Source organism: Oncorhynchus gorbuscha, unplaced genomic scaffold, assembly GCF_021184085.1.
Source record: "Oncorhynchus gorbuscha isolate QuinsamMale2020 ecotype Even-year unplaced genomic scaffold, OgorEven_v1.0 Un_scaffold_1488, whole genome shotgun sequence".
NCBI classification, from domain to species: domain Eukaryota; kingdom Metazoa; phylum Chordata; class Actinopteri; order Salmoniformes; family Salmonidae; genus Oncorhynchus; species Oncorhynchus gorbuscha.
The window spans coordinates 91696-106234 of record NW_025746253.1 but is presented as its reverse complement, the minus strand read 5'-3'; the positions used below and the strand labels follow the sequence as shown (position 1 = coordinate 106234).

Here is a 14539-nt window from a genome sequence, read left to right as displayed (position 1 = left end):
GAAATGACTTCCACCTCCTACCCACTCATGGAAACCTAGGGAGGGTACTGCCCCTCCTACCCAGGGTTCGAAGCTCCTTGGCTGGGTAGAGCCCGCGGCAGATCAGCCTCTACCCCGCCTGGGGTGGTTCAAAACCCCAGGTTGTCTGGTTCTCTGGCTCCAGCCCAGGTGACCAGGTTATTAAGATGAACCAGTCCCAAATGGCAACCTATTCCCTATAAATTACACTGCTTTTGCCCAGAGCCCTATGGGGTTCCCTATGGGCCCTGGTCTACAGTAGTGGACTATATAGGGAATAGGGTGTCATTTGGGACACTACCACAGACTCTCATCAGCTTGTGTTGCATTGAGATTTATCCTGTACTGTCATTCTGTCAATGGAGGTCCTGAGAATGCTGAGAGGTGTGTGTGTGTGTGTGTGTGTGTGTGTGTGTGTGTGTGTGTGTGTGTGTGTGTGTGTGTGTGTGTGTGTGTGTGTGTGTGTGTGTGTGTGTGTGTGTGTGTGTGTGTGTGTGTGTGTGTGTGTGTGTGTGTGTGTGTGTGTATGTATAGGATATGCTATAGATTGACCCTGTTATAACTTATCCATTCTGTAGTGGTTTTATATGTTGGTCCTAATGTTAATTTAATGGATGTAAAGACAGGATGCTAAAGACTATGCCTCAGTCCTAAATGGCATTCTCTAATCCCCATGGAGCATAACCTAACCCCATGGAGTGATTTCCAGAGGTGATCCCAGAGCTGTGTTCAAATACTCATACTAGCTGTACTATTTGTGATGTAACATTGAGTATGTAGTTAAGTACTTATTGGACATAGTATGCCAAATGTTCCTGGATGTCGTACTAAATTCACCTAAATACGAAGTATACAAGCAGTGGACACTATTTCTGTGCTTTTAGGGACCATAATGCAATTCTTCAGAAAATGGGCGTGGCTTCACCAACGTTTTCAGATTTGAGGAAAATGGCTGACGAGAGCAGATAGAAATGAATTGCTTTAAGAAAATGTTGAGCAATGTAATAAAGTAATGACTTTTCAAACAAGTTAAACGTTATGTTGGCTGACAATTTATTAGCTACGCTGTCCTTACGAACCACAGCATGTCATTCAGCAGTATGTACCGGGCTGTTAGCTAGCTACCTAACGTTAGTTGGCTACTAATACATTGAACTTGCCAGGTAGTACATTGAACTTGCCAGGTAGTATATTAACTAACTACCAAATGTTTATTGACTTGATTATTCACATCATTCTTAGCTAAGTGCACAGAATAGCTGAATAAAACGCGTTGAATATGGCCGGTGTCAGTAAACGTTGTCAAGGGAAAAAAGCGTTATTAAATTGTTGCCTGCAGCACAGTTAGTCACCAACACCCTGGATAAAATGAAAACTGCCTAACCAGCTCTGCTAGGGTGAGTAAAATGGTCAGGGTGAGGGTTTCTCTCATTTGTGTCTGGAGGTAGCTAGCCAGTTAGCTTGGGTGCTTGACTGCCGTTGTGAGGACAGAACGCTCAGATCAACCCTACTCATTTACATTTACATTTAAGTCATTTAGCAGACACTCTTATCCAGAGCGACTTACAAATCCCATGGAGATCTCTGCAGCCAGTTTGACCTCTGCCTCCACTCCTTGGCCAGAGCGTCTATTGTGGGCTCCGAGACCGAAAAGCTCTGGATTTACGAACTGACAACGCTTTACGAACGCACCCCATATTGAATTTACAGACACAGCCGAAATCGTAAAATGTCTAGCGAGTAATTTGTTATGCTAACAAGCCAGCAAGAGGTTGCATAGCAACAGCATCAACTTCTGGTAGACAGGCGAAGTGCTAGTACACTCAACTGAAAGGATACCCTTCGTTTCCAGTATTCTAAAATTAACTAATAGTATGTAGTATACAGGAGGTTGGTATGGGTACTTGAACACAGCACAGGCTTTAGATTGACACATAAGAATGTACATGTTACACTTTTACCATTGTGATCACCAATATTCAATCCACTGAAAGTTTATATTTATCCAATTTATTAATTAATTCATTTGTTTGATTAGCTTGACAGGAATGGAGGAGTTTGTTTACTCTTCATTGCTTCAATAAACTGTGATTTTGAATGTTTGAAATTAATTTATGGCATATTTTTCCTGCCTTTTTTCAGCCTAGTTGTAGAGAGCTCTGTTTAAAAAATAAAAAATGTAAAAAGAGAGTGTGCAGGTTTGGTGCATCTGTTTGCGTTTCACTACCGTAAACATTGTATCTGTCCCATTGTGGCGTCTGTGAGAGCTAAGCAGCACCATAGAGGTCATCTCCTTTTTGAGGTAGTCCTCAACTACTACTTCTATGACTTGGTAAACATACTGAAAAGGTGCATACTGCCACTTGCATTGTGTTGTTTGAACAGATATAAAGCCAAGGTTGGTGATTTACTGCCACCTGCAGTCATGACTACTTCAGAATCATCCTCAATGGTGCTGCCCATGCTAAAACAGGCCTTTGGGCACTAGAGTCCTCTATCTATCTCTATGGTCACTACTCAACCCAAATTCACCACATGCCAGAAGGCTCCAGGTTCCTCTCCTCACAACCCAAATCTATCACATGCCAGAAGGCTCCAGGTTCCTCTCCAATCCTCTCCTCACAACCCAGGGAGAATCTCAATAGTCTGAAGTACTTTCCTTACTTTGTTGTTTTCCTTAATTCCACCTGTCTTCCTCCGTATTGTTTCCACCTTTCCTATCTCCTAAAATCAGTTTGTATTACCAGAAGGAAAGGAAACAAGGAGAGGAATGTACAGTCGTAGCCAAAAGTTGAGAATGAGACAAATATACAGTTTCACAAAGTCTGCTGCCTCAGTTTGTATGATGGAAATTTGCATATACTCCAGAATGTTATGAAGAGTGATCAGATGAATTGCAATTCATTGCAAAGCCCCTCTTTGCCATGCAAATGAACTGAATCCCCCCAAAAACTGTCCATTGCATTTCAGCCCTGCCACAAAAGGACCAGCTGACATCATGTCAGTGATTCTCTCGTTAACACAGGTGTGAGTGTTGACGAGGACAAGGCTGGAGATCACTCTGTCATGCTGATTGAGGTCGAATAACAGACTTGAAGCTTCAAAAGGAGGGTGATGCTTGGAATCATTGTTCTACCTCTGTCAACCATGGTTACCTGCAAGGAAACACGTGCTGTCATCGTTGCTTTGCACAAAAGGGCTTCAAAGGCAAGGATATTGCTGCCAGTAAGATTGCACCTAAATCAACCATTTATTGGATCATCAAGAGCTTCAAGGAGAGCGGTTCAATTGTTGTGAAGAAGGCTTCAGGGCGCCCAAGAAAGTCCAGCAAGTGCCAGGACTGTCTCCTAAAGTTGATTCAGCTGCGGGATCGGGGCACCACCAGTACAGAGCTTGCTCCGGAATGGTAGCAGGCAGGTGTGAGTGCATCTGCACGCACAGTGAGGCAAAGATCAGGGACAGTCTGATATTCTGCAAAAGGTACAGGGATTGGACTGCTGAGGACTGGGGTAAAGTCATTTTCTCTGATGAATCCCCTTTTCGATTGTCCGGAGAAGACAAGGTGAGCGCTACCATCAGTCCTGTGTCATGCCAACAGTAAAGCATCCTGAGACCATTCATGTGTGGGGTTGCTTCTCAGCCAAGGGAGTGGACTCACTCACAATTTTGCCTCGGAACACAGCCATGAATAAAGAATGGTACCAACACATCCTCAGAGAGCAACTTCTCCCAACCATCCAGGAACAGTTTGGTGAAGAACAATGCCTTTTCCAGCATGATGGAGCACCTTTCCATAAGGCAAAAGTGATAACTAAGTGGTTCGGGGAACAAAACATCAATATTTTGGTTCCATGGCCAGGAAACTCCCCAGACCTTAAACCCATTGATAATTTGTGGTCAATCTTCAAGAGGCGGATGGACAAACAAAAACCCACCAATTCTGATAAACTCCAAGCATTGATTATGCAAGAATGTGCCGCCATCAGTCAGGATGTGGCCCAGAAGTTAATTGACAGCATGCCAGGGCGGATTGCAGAGGTCTTAAAAAAGAAGGGTCAACACTGCAAATATTGACTCTTTGCATCAACTTAATGTAATTGTCAATAAAACACTTATGAAATGCTTGTAATTATACTTCCGTATTCCATAGTAACATCTGACAAAAATATCGAAAGATACTGAAGCAGCAAACTTTGTGTAAATTAATATTTGTGTCATTCTCAAATCTTTTGGCCACGACTGTACACAAGTGCTACGCAATGATATATAGACCACGCCCCGCGCCCTACCCCCTCGTGTGAGGTCCTCCCAACCCCCGCCGCTCTCTGCCCCACCCCATCCTCTCCTCCCCCTCTGTCTCTTCCTCCCGCCCTCCAACCCGTCCCAGTGTCCCAGTAAAGCGCTTTGAGCTCCGGGACTCGTCCTAGTAGCCTAACGCCGTCAGATGGAAACATGGCGACTGAGGTGAGAATGAATAGACTAATCTATCGTCTTCTTCAGCCTATGTCTTTCCCTTTACCTCTATGGGCATATGGTTGTATTGTCTTCCATGTGAGCAGGTAGCCTTGTGGAGACGGTTGTAACCTATATTCTGAACCGTTTGAATGGCGTTTGTCAGTAACAGCAAGGTTAGCCCTATGATAGAAAAGATTGTGTAGCATACAATCATTTCAATCTCTGTTATCAAGCAACAATAGAAATCAACACAACAGTTGTTTATTTACGTATAAAAAGTTCATTTCGAATATAACATTTGCTCAAACGGGTCAGGCAGGCAGGTTCATTTTGGCAAATAAATAATCTGTTTTGATTAGAAATGGAAGGCTTGTCATTTTAACACTTCTTCGGTCACCCTGACCGTCATGGCATGTGAATAGCATATAATCCCTATATCATTATATTGCCATATTAAAGGCGTCGGGAGGCTACGTGCCTGAATAGAGGTTAGTTAGAGGAATTATCTTTGTAGCACGAACAGCATTTCCAGGGCTGTGTAGCCTATGCTACAACTTGTGCTTGAGAACAGGGATAAGCAAGCAATCCTCGCGCCGTTAAGCTGTTTTGGTGAAAGCAGAGCTCTTGTTTTTTTTTTGTCTCTAGAGTTCCGCCGTTAATCCGGTATAGGCAGGCTGGCCCGTGCTAGTGCTGAAACCTACTAAAGAGAGATCAGCACCGTGGACAGCAACCCATTGAGGTCAAGGAGAGAAAATCTCCGCGTTTACAACGTTATTCCGTCCAACTGCCCTTTTTATTGGCTCTCATTCATCGACACATTGGGGAAACAAGCTTGACGAACCATAACAGCCTAAACTAGTTTCCCAAAGCAAGAAACTAGACTGGCCTACACCCCCCCCACACCCACGCCTAAACGGCTAAGTCCACAACTATGGACATCAAGCGTCTTTAGGGAGGGGGGGGGACGATCATTTGGTGCCATCCTTGGCCTATTGAGCCTTCTAACCCTGCTCTTACAGAGATTGATTTGTTGTGAGCTGTTCTGTGATGTTGGGCCTTCTTCTATTGGCTCAATTCCATGATCCGGCTGCTGTAGCAGTGTGCATGGTCAGAGAGAGAGGAGAGAGAGAGAGAGAGAGAGAGAGAGAGAGAGAGAGAGAGAGAGAGAGAGAGAGAGAGAGAGAGAGAGAGAGAGAGAGAGAGAGAGAGAGAGAGAGAGAGAGAGAGGGAGAGAGAGGAGAGAGAGAGAGAGAGAGAGAGAGAAGAGAGAGAGAGGGAGAGAGGAGAGAGGAAGAAAGGAGAGAGGGGACGGGAGAGAAGAGAGAGGGAAAGGAGAGAGGGGAAGGGAGTTAGCTACAGAGAGAGAAGACCAGTTAGAGATAGAGGAGAGAGAGTGTGTCTGTGTCTGTCTGGGCCGTGATCCAACGGACTGCCAGACAGACTTTGATTGAACACCTCTCCTCTATCATCGTATACCCCTAAAGACTACATCAGCCACTGTTTGTATACATTACCTCTTGAACAGAGAGTATGTGTGTGTGTGAGAGAGAGAGCGAATGAGCAGTTTAGTTTTATTCTCATGGTGAGTCATACACACTGCTTCCTCAGAACCAGAAAGTTAATCCATATTAGAATTCTATCCACAATCTCTCTCTCGCTCCCCCTCTCTTCCTCACACTCCTTTCTCTCTCCTCTCTCTCTCCCCAAATATGTGTGTGGTGTGGTGTGGTGTGTGTGTGTGTGGTGTGTGTGTGTGCGCGCTCTTATGTGTGTTTGTGTCCTGTAGTTCCATAACCTCCAAGAGTTGAGGCATAGTGCATCTCTGGCCAACAAGGTGTTCCTGCAGAGAGACTACAGTGAAGGGACCACCTGCCGCTTCCAGACCAAGTTCCCTTCTGAGCTGGAGAGCAGGGTGGGTAGTCTAACACACACACACCACACACCACACACACACCACACACCACACACACACCACACCACACCATACACACACACACCACACACCACACCATACACACACACCACACCACACACCACACACACACACACACCACCACACCACACACCACACACACACACCACACACACACACACACACACACACACACACACACACACCACACACCACACCACACACCACACCCCACACCACACACACACCACACCACACCACACCACACACACCACAAACACACACACCACACACCACACCACACACACACCACACCACACACCACACACACACCACACACCACACACACACACACACCACACACCACACACACACACACACACACACACACACACACACACACACACACACACACCACACCACACACCACACACACACACACACACACACCACACACACACACACACACACACACACACCACACCACACACACACACACACACCACACACACACACAAACACACACACACCACACACACACACCACACCACACACCACACACACACACACCACACACACACATGGCTGAAAAGACCGCTAACTGAGTGTCTCTCTGTCAGATTGAGCGGCCGTTGTTTGAGGACACCGTGAAGAGGTTGAATATCTACTATGCGGAGGCAGAGAAGATGGGAGGCCAGTCCTACCTGGAGGGATGTCTGGCCTGCGCTACAGCCTACCTCATCTTCCTATGTATGGAGACACGCTATGAGAAGGTGAGACCGGGCTAAACCACCACAAGAGAACCACAGTAGAACTTCAGTAAGACCACAATATAAACACAGTATAACCCCACAGTAGAACCACCACACTAGAACCACATAGTAGAACATCACAGTAGAACCACACAATATAAACACATTACGATCACAGTAGAACCACACAGTAGAAACATTACGACCACAGTAGAACCACACAGTAGAAACATTACGACCACAGTAGAACCACATAGTAGAACCTGAGGCCCAAGACACCAGTGTGAACGTCAACAGTGAAGAGGTGACTCCGGGATGCTGGCCTTCTAGGCAGAGTTACAAAGAAAAAGCCACAACTCAGACTGGCCAATAAAAAGAAAAGATTAACATGAGCAAAAGAACACAGACACTGGACAGAACACAGACACTGGACAGAACACAGACACTGGACAGAACACAGACACTGGACAGAACACAGACACTGGACAGAACACAGACACTGGACAGAGGACCTCTACCTAGAAGGCCAGCATCCCGGAGTCGCCTCTTCACTGTTGACGTTGAGACTGGTGTTTTGCGGGTACTATTTAATGAAGCTGCCAGTAGAGGACTTGTAAAGGTGTCTGTTTCTCAAACTAGACACTCTAATGTATAGTCGGGGCCAAAAGTTTTGAGAATGACACAAATATTAATTCTCACAAAGTTTGCTGCCTCAGTGTCTTTAGATATTTGTGTCAGATGTTACTATGGATACTGAAGTATAATTACAAGCATTTCATACGTGTCAAAGGCTTTTATTGACAATTACATTAAGTTGATGCAAAGAGTCAATATTTGCAGTGTTGACCCTTCTTTTTTAAGACCTCTGCAATCCGCCCTGGCATGCTGTCAATTAACTTCTGGGCCACATCCTGACTGTTGGCAGCTCATTGTTGCATAATCAATGCTTGGAGTTTGTCAGAATTTGTGGGTTTTTGTGTGTCCATCCGCCTCTTGAGGATTGTTCTCAATGGGATTAAGGTCTGGGGAGTTTCCTGGCCATGGACCCAAAATATCGATGTTTTGTTCCCCAAGCCACTTAGTTATCACTTTTGCCTTATGGCAAGGTGCTCCATCATGCTGGAAAAGGCATTGTTCGTCACCAAACTGTTCCTGGATAGTTGGGAGAAGTTGCTCTCGGAGGATGTGTTGGTACCATTATTTATTCATGGCTGTGTTGTGAGGCAAAATTGTGAGTGAGCCCACTTCCTTGGCTGAGAAACAACCCCACACATGACTGGTCTTAGGATGCTTTACTGTTGGCATGACACAGGACTGATGGTAGCGCTCACCTTGTCTTCTCCGGACAAGCTTTTTTCAGGATGCCCCAAACAATCGGATAGGGAATTCATCAGAGAAAATGACTTCACCCCAGTCCTCAGCAGTCCAATCCCTGTACCTTTTGCAGAATATCAGTCTGTCCCTGATGTTTTTGCTGGAGAGAAGTTGCCTCTTTGCTGCCCTTCTTGACACCAGGCCATCCTCCAAAAGTCTTTGCCTCACTGTGCGTGCAGATGCACTCACACCTGCCTGCTGCCATTCCTGAGCAAGCTCTGTACTGGTGGTGCCCCGATCCCGCAGCTGAATCAACTTTAGGAGACAGTCCTGGCACTTGCTGGACTTTCTTGGGCGCCCTGAAGCCTTCTTCACAACAATTGAACCGCTCTCCTTGAAGCTCTTGATGATCCGATAAATGGTTGATTTAGGTGCAATCTTACTGGCAGCAATATCCTTGCCTGTGAAGCCCTTTTTGTGCAAAGCAATGATGACGGCACGTGTTTCCTCGCAGGTAACCATGGTTGACAGAGGTAAAACAATGACTTCAAGAACCACCTTCCTTTTGAAGCTTCCAGTCTGTTATTCGAACTCAATCAGCATGACAGATTGATCTCCAGCCTTGTCCTCGTCAACACTCACACCTGTGACATGATGTCAGCTGGTCCTTTTGTGGCAGGGCTGAAATGCAGTGGAAATGTTTTTTGGCGATTCAGTTCATTTGCATGGAAAAGAGGGACTTTGCAATTAATTGCAATTCATTTGATCACTGTTCTTCTAACATTCAGGAGTATATGCAAATTGCCATCATACAAACTGAGGCAGCAGACTTTGTGAAAATTAATATTTGTGCCGTTCTCAAAACATTTGGCCACAACTGGACTGTCCTCTTGCTCAGTTGTGCACCGGGGTCTCCCACTCCTCTTTCTATTCTGGTTAGAGACAGTTTGCACTGTTCTGTGAAGGGAGTAGTATGCAGAGCTGTACGAGATCTTCAGTTTCTTGGCAATTTCTTGCATGGAATACCGTCATTGCTCAGAACAAGAATAGACTGACAAGTTTCAGAAGAAAGTTATTTGTTTCTGCCCATTTTGAGCCTGTAATTGAACCCAAAAATGCTGATGCTGCAGATACTCAACTAGTCTAAAGAAGGCCAGTTTTATTGCTTCTTTAATCAGAACCGTTTTCAGCTGTGTTAACATAATTGCAAAAGGGTTTTCTAATGATCAATTAGCCTTTTAAAATGATAAACTTGGATTAGCTAACACAACGTGCCATTGGAACACAGGAGTGATGGTTGCTGATAATGGGCCTCTGTAGATATTCCATTAAAAATCAGCCGTTTCCAGCTACAATAGTCATTTACAACATTAACAATGTCTACACTGTATTTCTGATCAATTTGATGTTATTTTAATGGACACAAAATAATAGCTTTTCTTTCAAAAACAAGGACATTTCTAAGAGACCCCAAACTTTTGAACGATAGTGTATGTTCCTTACTTTGTCATACTGTCTCCCTCTTTTGTTATTTCTTTCTCTCACTGTTCCCTCTCCCCCTCTCTCTCTAACCCTTTCATCCCCCTCTTTCTCAATCTCCCCCAGGTGTTGAAGAAGATAGGCAGGTACATCCAGGAGCAGAATGAGAAGATCTACGCCCCGCGAGGTCTACTCATCACTGACCCCATTGAGAGGGGCATGAGGGTCGTATCCTTACAGCTACTACTGCTACTCTGTGTGTGTGAGAGAGAGACAGACAAAGAAAAACAAAGACAGAGATGAAGAAAACAATAGACAGAGAGATTAAGAAAACAATATAGACAGAGAGGGTGAACAGTACACATGTATGAGATTTAAAGAGGGAGAAAGAGATGGAGCGAGAGAGATGACGAGTCAACAGTACACGTGGACTCCCAAGAATAAGGAGCTTGTACAGTGCGTGTGTATTGGATAGACCCAGACCCTCCTTATAGACCCAGGCCCTCCTTATAGACCCATACCCTCCTTATAGACCCAGACCCTCCTTTTAGACCCAGATACTATTGACCCAGACCCTCCTTATAGACCCAGACCCTCGTTATAGACCCAGACCCTCCTTATAGACCCAGACCCTCGTTATAGACCCAGACCCTCCTTATAGACCCCGACCCTCCTTATAGACCCAGGCCCTCCTTATAGACCCAGGCCCTCCTTATAGACCCAGACCCTCGTTATAGACCCAGACCCTCCCTATAGATCCAGACCCTCCTTATAGACCCAGACCCTCCTTATAGACCCAGACCATCCTTATAGACCCAGGCCCTCCTTATAGACCCAGGCCCTCCTTATAGACCCAGGCCCTCCCTATAGACCCAGACCATCCTTATAGACCCAGACCCTCCCTATAGACCCATACCCTCCCTATAGACCCAGACCCTCCTTATAGACCCAGACCCTCCCTATAGACCCAGACCATCCTTATAGACCCAGACCCTCCCTATAGACCCATACCCTCCCTATAGACCCAGACCCTCCCTATAGACCCTCCCTATAGACCCATACCCTCCCTATAGACCCAGGCCCTCCTTATAGACCCAGACCCTCCTTATAGACCCAGACCCTCCCTATAGACCCAGACCATCCTTATAGACCCAGACCCTCCCTATAGACCCATACCCTCCCTATAGACCCAGACCCTCCCTATAGACCCAGACCCTCCTTATAGACCCAGACCCTCCCTATAGACCCAGACCATCCTTATAGACCCAGACCCTCCTTATAGACCCAGACCCTCCTTATAGACCCATACCCTCCCTATAGACCCTCCTTATAGACCCAGACCCTCCTTATAGACCCAGACCCTCCCTATAGACCCAGACCATCCTTATAGACCCAGACCCTCCTTATAGACCCAGACCCTCCTTATAGACCCATACCCTCCCTATAGACCCTCCTTATAGACCCAGACCCTCCTTATAGACCCAGACCCTCCTTTTAGGCCCAGAACCACCCTTTAGACCCATACCCTCCCTATTGACCCAGACCCTCCTTATAGACCCAGACCCTCCTTTTAGACCCAGACCCTCCTTTTAGACCCAGATACTCCCTATTGACCCAGACCCTCCCTATTGACCCGGACCCTCCCTATTGACCCAGACCCTCCCTATTGACCCAGACCCTCCCTATTGACCCGGACCCTCCCTATTGACCCAGACCCTCCTTTTAGACCCAGACCCTCCTTTTAGACCCAGACCCTCCTTTTAGACCCAGACCCTCCTTTTAGACCCAGATACTCCCTATTGACCCAGACCCTCCCTATTGACCCGGACCCTCCCTATTGACCCAGACCCTCCTTATAGACCCAGACCCTCCCTATACACCCAGACCCTCCTTATAGACCCCGACCCTCCTTATAGACCCAGACCCTCCTTATAGACCCAGACCCTCCCTATAGACCCATACCCTCCTTATAGACCCAGACCCTCCTTATAGACCCAGACCCTCCCTATAGACCCAGACCCTCCTTATAGACCCAGACCCTCCCTATAGACCCAGACCCTCCCTATAGACCCAGACCCTCCTTATAGATCCAAACCCTCCTTATAGACCCCGACCCTCCTTATAGACCCCGACCCTCCTTATAGACCCCGACCCTCCTTATAGACCCGACCCTCCTTATAGACCCCGACCCTCCTTATAGACCCCGACCATCCTTATAGACCCCGACCCTCCTTATAGACCCCGACCCTCCTTATAGACCCCGACCTTACCTATTGAACCAGACCCTCCCTATACACCCAGACCCTCCTTTTAGACCCAGACCCTCCCTATAGACCCAGACCCACCCTTTAGACCCAGACCCTCCCTGTAGACCATCCCTATCGGAGTGTGTTCCTTCCTTTAACCCCATCCTGTCCAGATAGAGATCTCTATCTATGAGGACCGAGGCTCCAGTGGCTCCTGCTCAGGCTCCAGCTCTACGTCCGGCAGCAGTGCTCGGTGACCGGGTACATGTCACCTCCTCGCCACCTCCCCGGTCCCTGGAACGCTACACCCAACCACAGTGTTCGGTGACTGGGTCCACGGCACCTCTACCCCCCTGATCCCTGGAGCTCTACAACCCTGGTCCCTTAGAGAACCACCCCGACAGCAGTGCTTGGTGGGCTGGGTATGCCTCACCTACCGCAACCACAATGGCCCTGACCGTAACAAACTTGAGCTAACCGACCGAACATTCGATCGCAACTGAACCACATGGACCGAAGCAGATCAAGCTGAATCTATCAACGTTGGGAATACTGACGATTTAAAATTGCATTTTGGTTACATCCCAAATGACAGCTTCTTCAGGCCCTGTTAAAAAAGACACTATATAGGGAGCCATTTGGGACACAAGTCCTCCTATAGTGCACTAGTTTGGGGCTCTGGTTAAAAGTAGTGCACTAGTTTGGGGCTCTGGTTAAAAGTAGTGCACTAGTTTGGGGCTCTGGTTAAAAGTAGTGCACTGTGTTTGAAGATAGTAGTGTTCAAGACAGGGACTAGGGTGTCATTTGATATGGAACGATGATGGACTACTACACACCTACCCGTATTCATTAGTGCACATCGTAGTGAAACGTTTGAACCAGGGAAAACAGTTCTTATTGGACACGTTTCAGGTAGTCCCTCTACTGTTTCAGTTGGTTTTCTGCCGTTTGCTGTCTTGTGAATAGGCCCACGACCCAGACACGTACTGTAGGAGATCTAGGGTACTTCCCAAATGGCACCCTATTCCCTATATAGTGCTCTAATTCTGACCTGGGCCCTAGTAGTGCACTATATAGGGAGTAGGGAGCCATTTGGGATGTGGCACTACACAGCTCGGCTGAGATGTAAACCACATGGATGGGCTGATAGTAGCAAACAGATGAATGCAGCTCGTTCCATCCAGAGACATATATTTTAGCCTGTATAATGGCTCAGGTACCATCCACTGGTCAGTGTCATGATGCAGCTTGGTATCAAACACGCCACAACCCAGCTAACCTCTCGTCTTCAGTGCTGAACCACCAGCCCTCCTAGATCATGATTATGCAAATACACAGCTACCTGTATAGACTATGTAGCATCCTTTAACATAGTGTTCTTCAGTCCTGGTGTTTTAGTGCTGGTCTGGAACGAACGCCTGCACCAGGACCCTGTAATAAAGTCATGAACAATTCTTCCTGCACGCGCACAAACACTCCTTCCTTTTTTGCTACACAAACCCTCCTCCAAAGAACCATAAACTGCCAAAATGTCATTATTTATTGATGTGAAGCGTCTGCCTTTTTATTTTCATCTGGGACATGTTTAGGCAAATGTAGAGAACTGGAACCTTCATTAAATGTAGAGAACTGGAACCTTCATAAATGTAGAGAACTGGAACCTTCATTAATGTAGAGAACTGGAACCTTCATTAATGTAGAGAACTGGAACCTTCATTAATGTAGAGAACTGGAACCTTCATTAATGTAGAGAACTGGAACCTTCATTAATGTAGAGAACTGGAACCTTCATTAATGTAGAGAACTGGAACCTTCATTAATGTAGAGAACTGGAACCTTCATTAATGTAGAGAACTGGAACCTTCATTAATGTAGAGAACTGGAACCTTCATTAAAGTAGAGAACTGGAACCTTCATTAAAGTAGAGAACTGGAACCTTCATTAAAGTAGAGAACTGGAACCTTCATTAATGTAGAGAACTGGAACCTTCATAATGCTTGTTGTTGTTTGATACTCATGATCAGAAGAACTTTAATAAATAATCACTGCTCTTCCATCACTCCATTTTAACATGTCATATTTTTCACTGTAAAGGAAATACCCCCTGGGCACACACTGGTTTAGAATTCCATGTTATTTCAGTGGAGTGGGCACACACTGGTTTAGAATTCCATGTCATTTCAGTGGAATAGACGTTGAATTGACTTCTCTAGTCTGGTAAATATCTTCTCTCTCCCCAGAACCTAATCAAGCATCTGATGCAATTATGTGAGATTTTCAATCTGGGTTTCCGAAATTACATTCAGTATCACACCGTTTTCAAACTGTTACAGACAACATGCCTAAACGTTCCATTCACGTCT

The 14539-nt window shown here is 46.1% G+C and overlaps 1 protein-coding gene across 1 annotated transcript; it reads left to right on the top strand.

Moving 5' to 3' along the window:
- Nucleotides 1-4342: 4342 nt before the first annotated feature.
- On the top strand, nucleotides 4343-14252 carry LOC124023048 (golgin subfamily A member 7B-like). The gene is made up of 5 exons (XM_046337640.1): nucleotides 4343-4482; nucleotides 6260-6385; nucleotides 7006-7158; nucleotides 10057-10158; nucleotides 12350-14252. Exons 1-5 carry the CDS (start codon nucleotides 4471-4473, stop codon nucleotides 12431-12433), a joined length of 477 nt encoding a protein of 158 aa, XP_046193596.1. The 5' UTR covers nucleotides 4343-4470; the 3' UTR covers nucleotides 12434-14252.
- The last annotated feature ends 287 nt before the right edge of the window (nucleotides 14253-14539 follow it).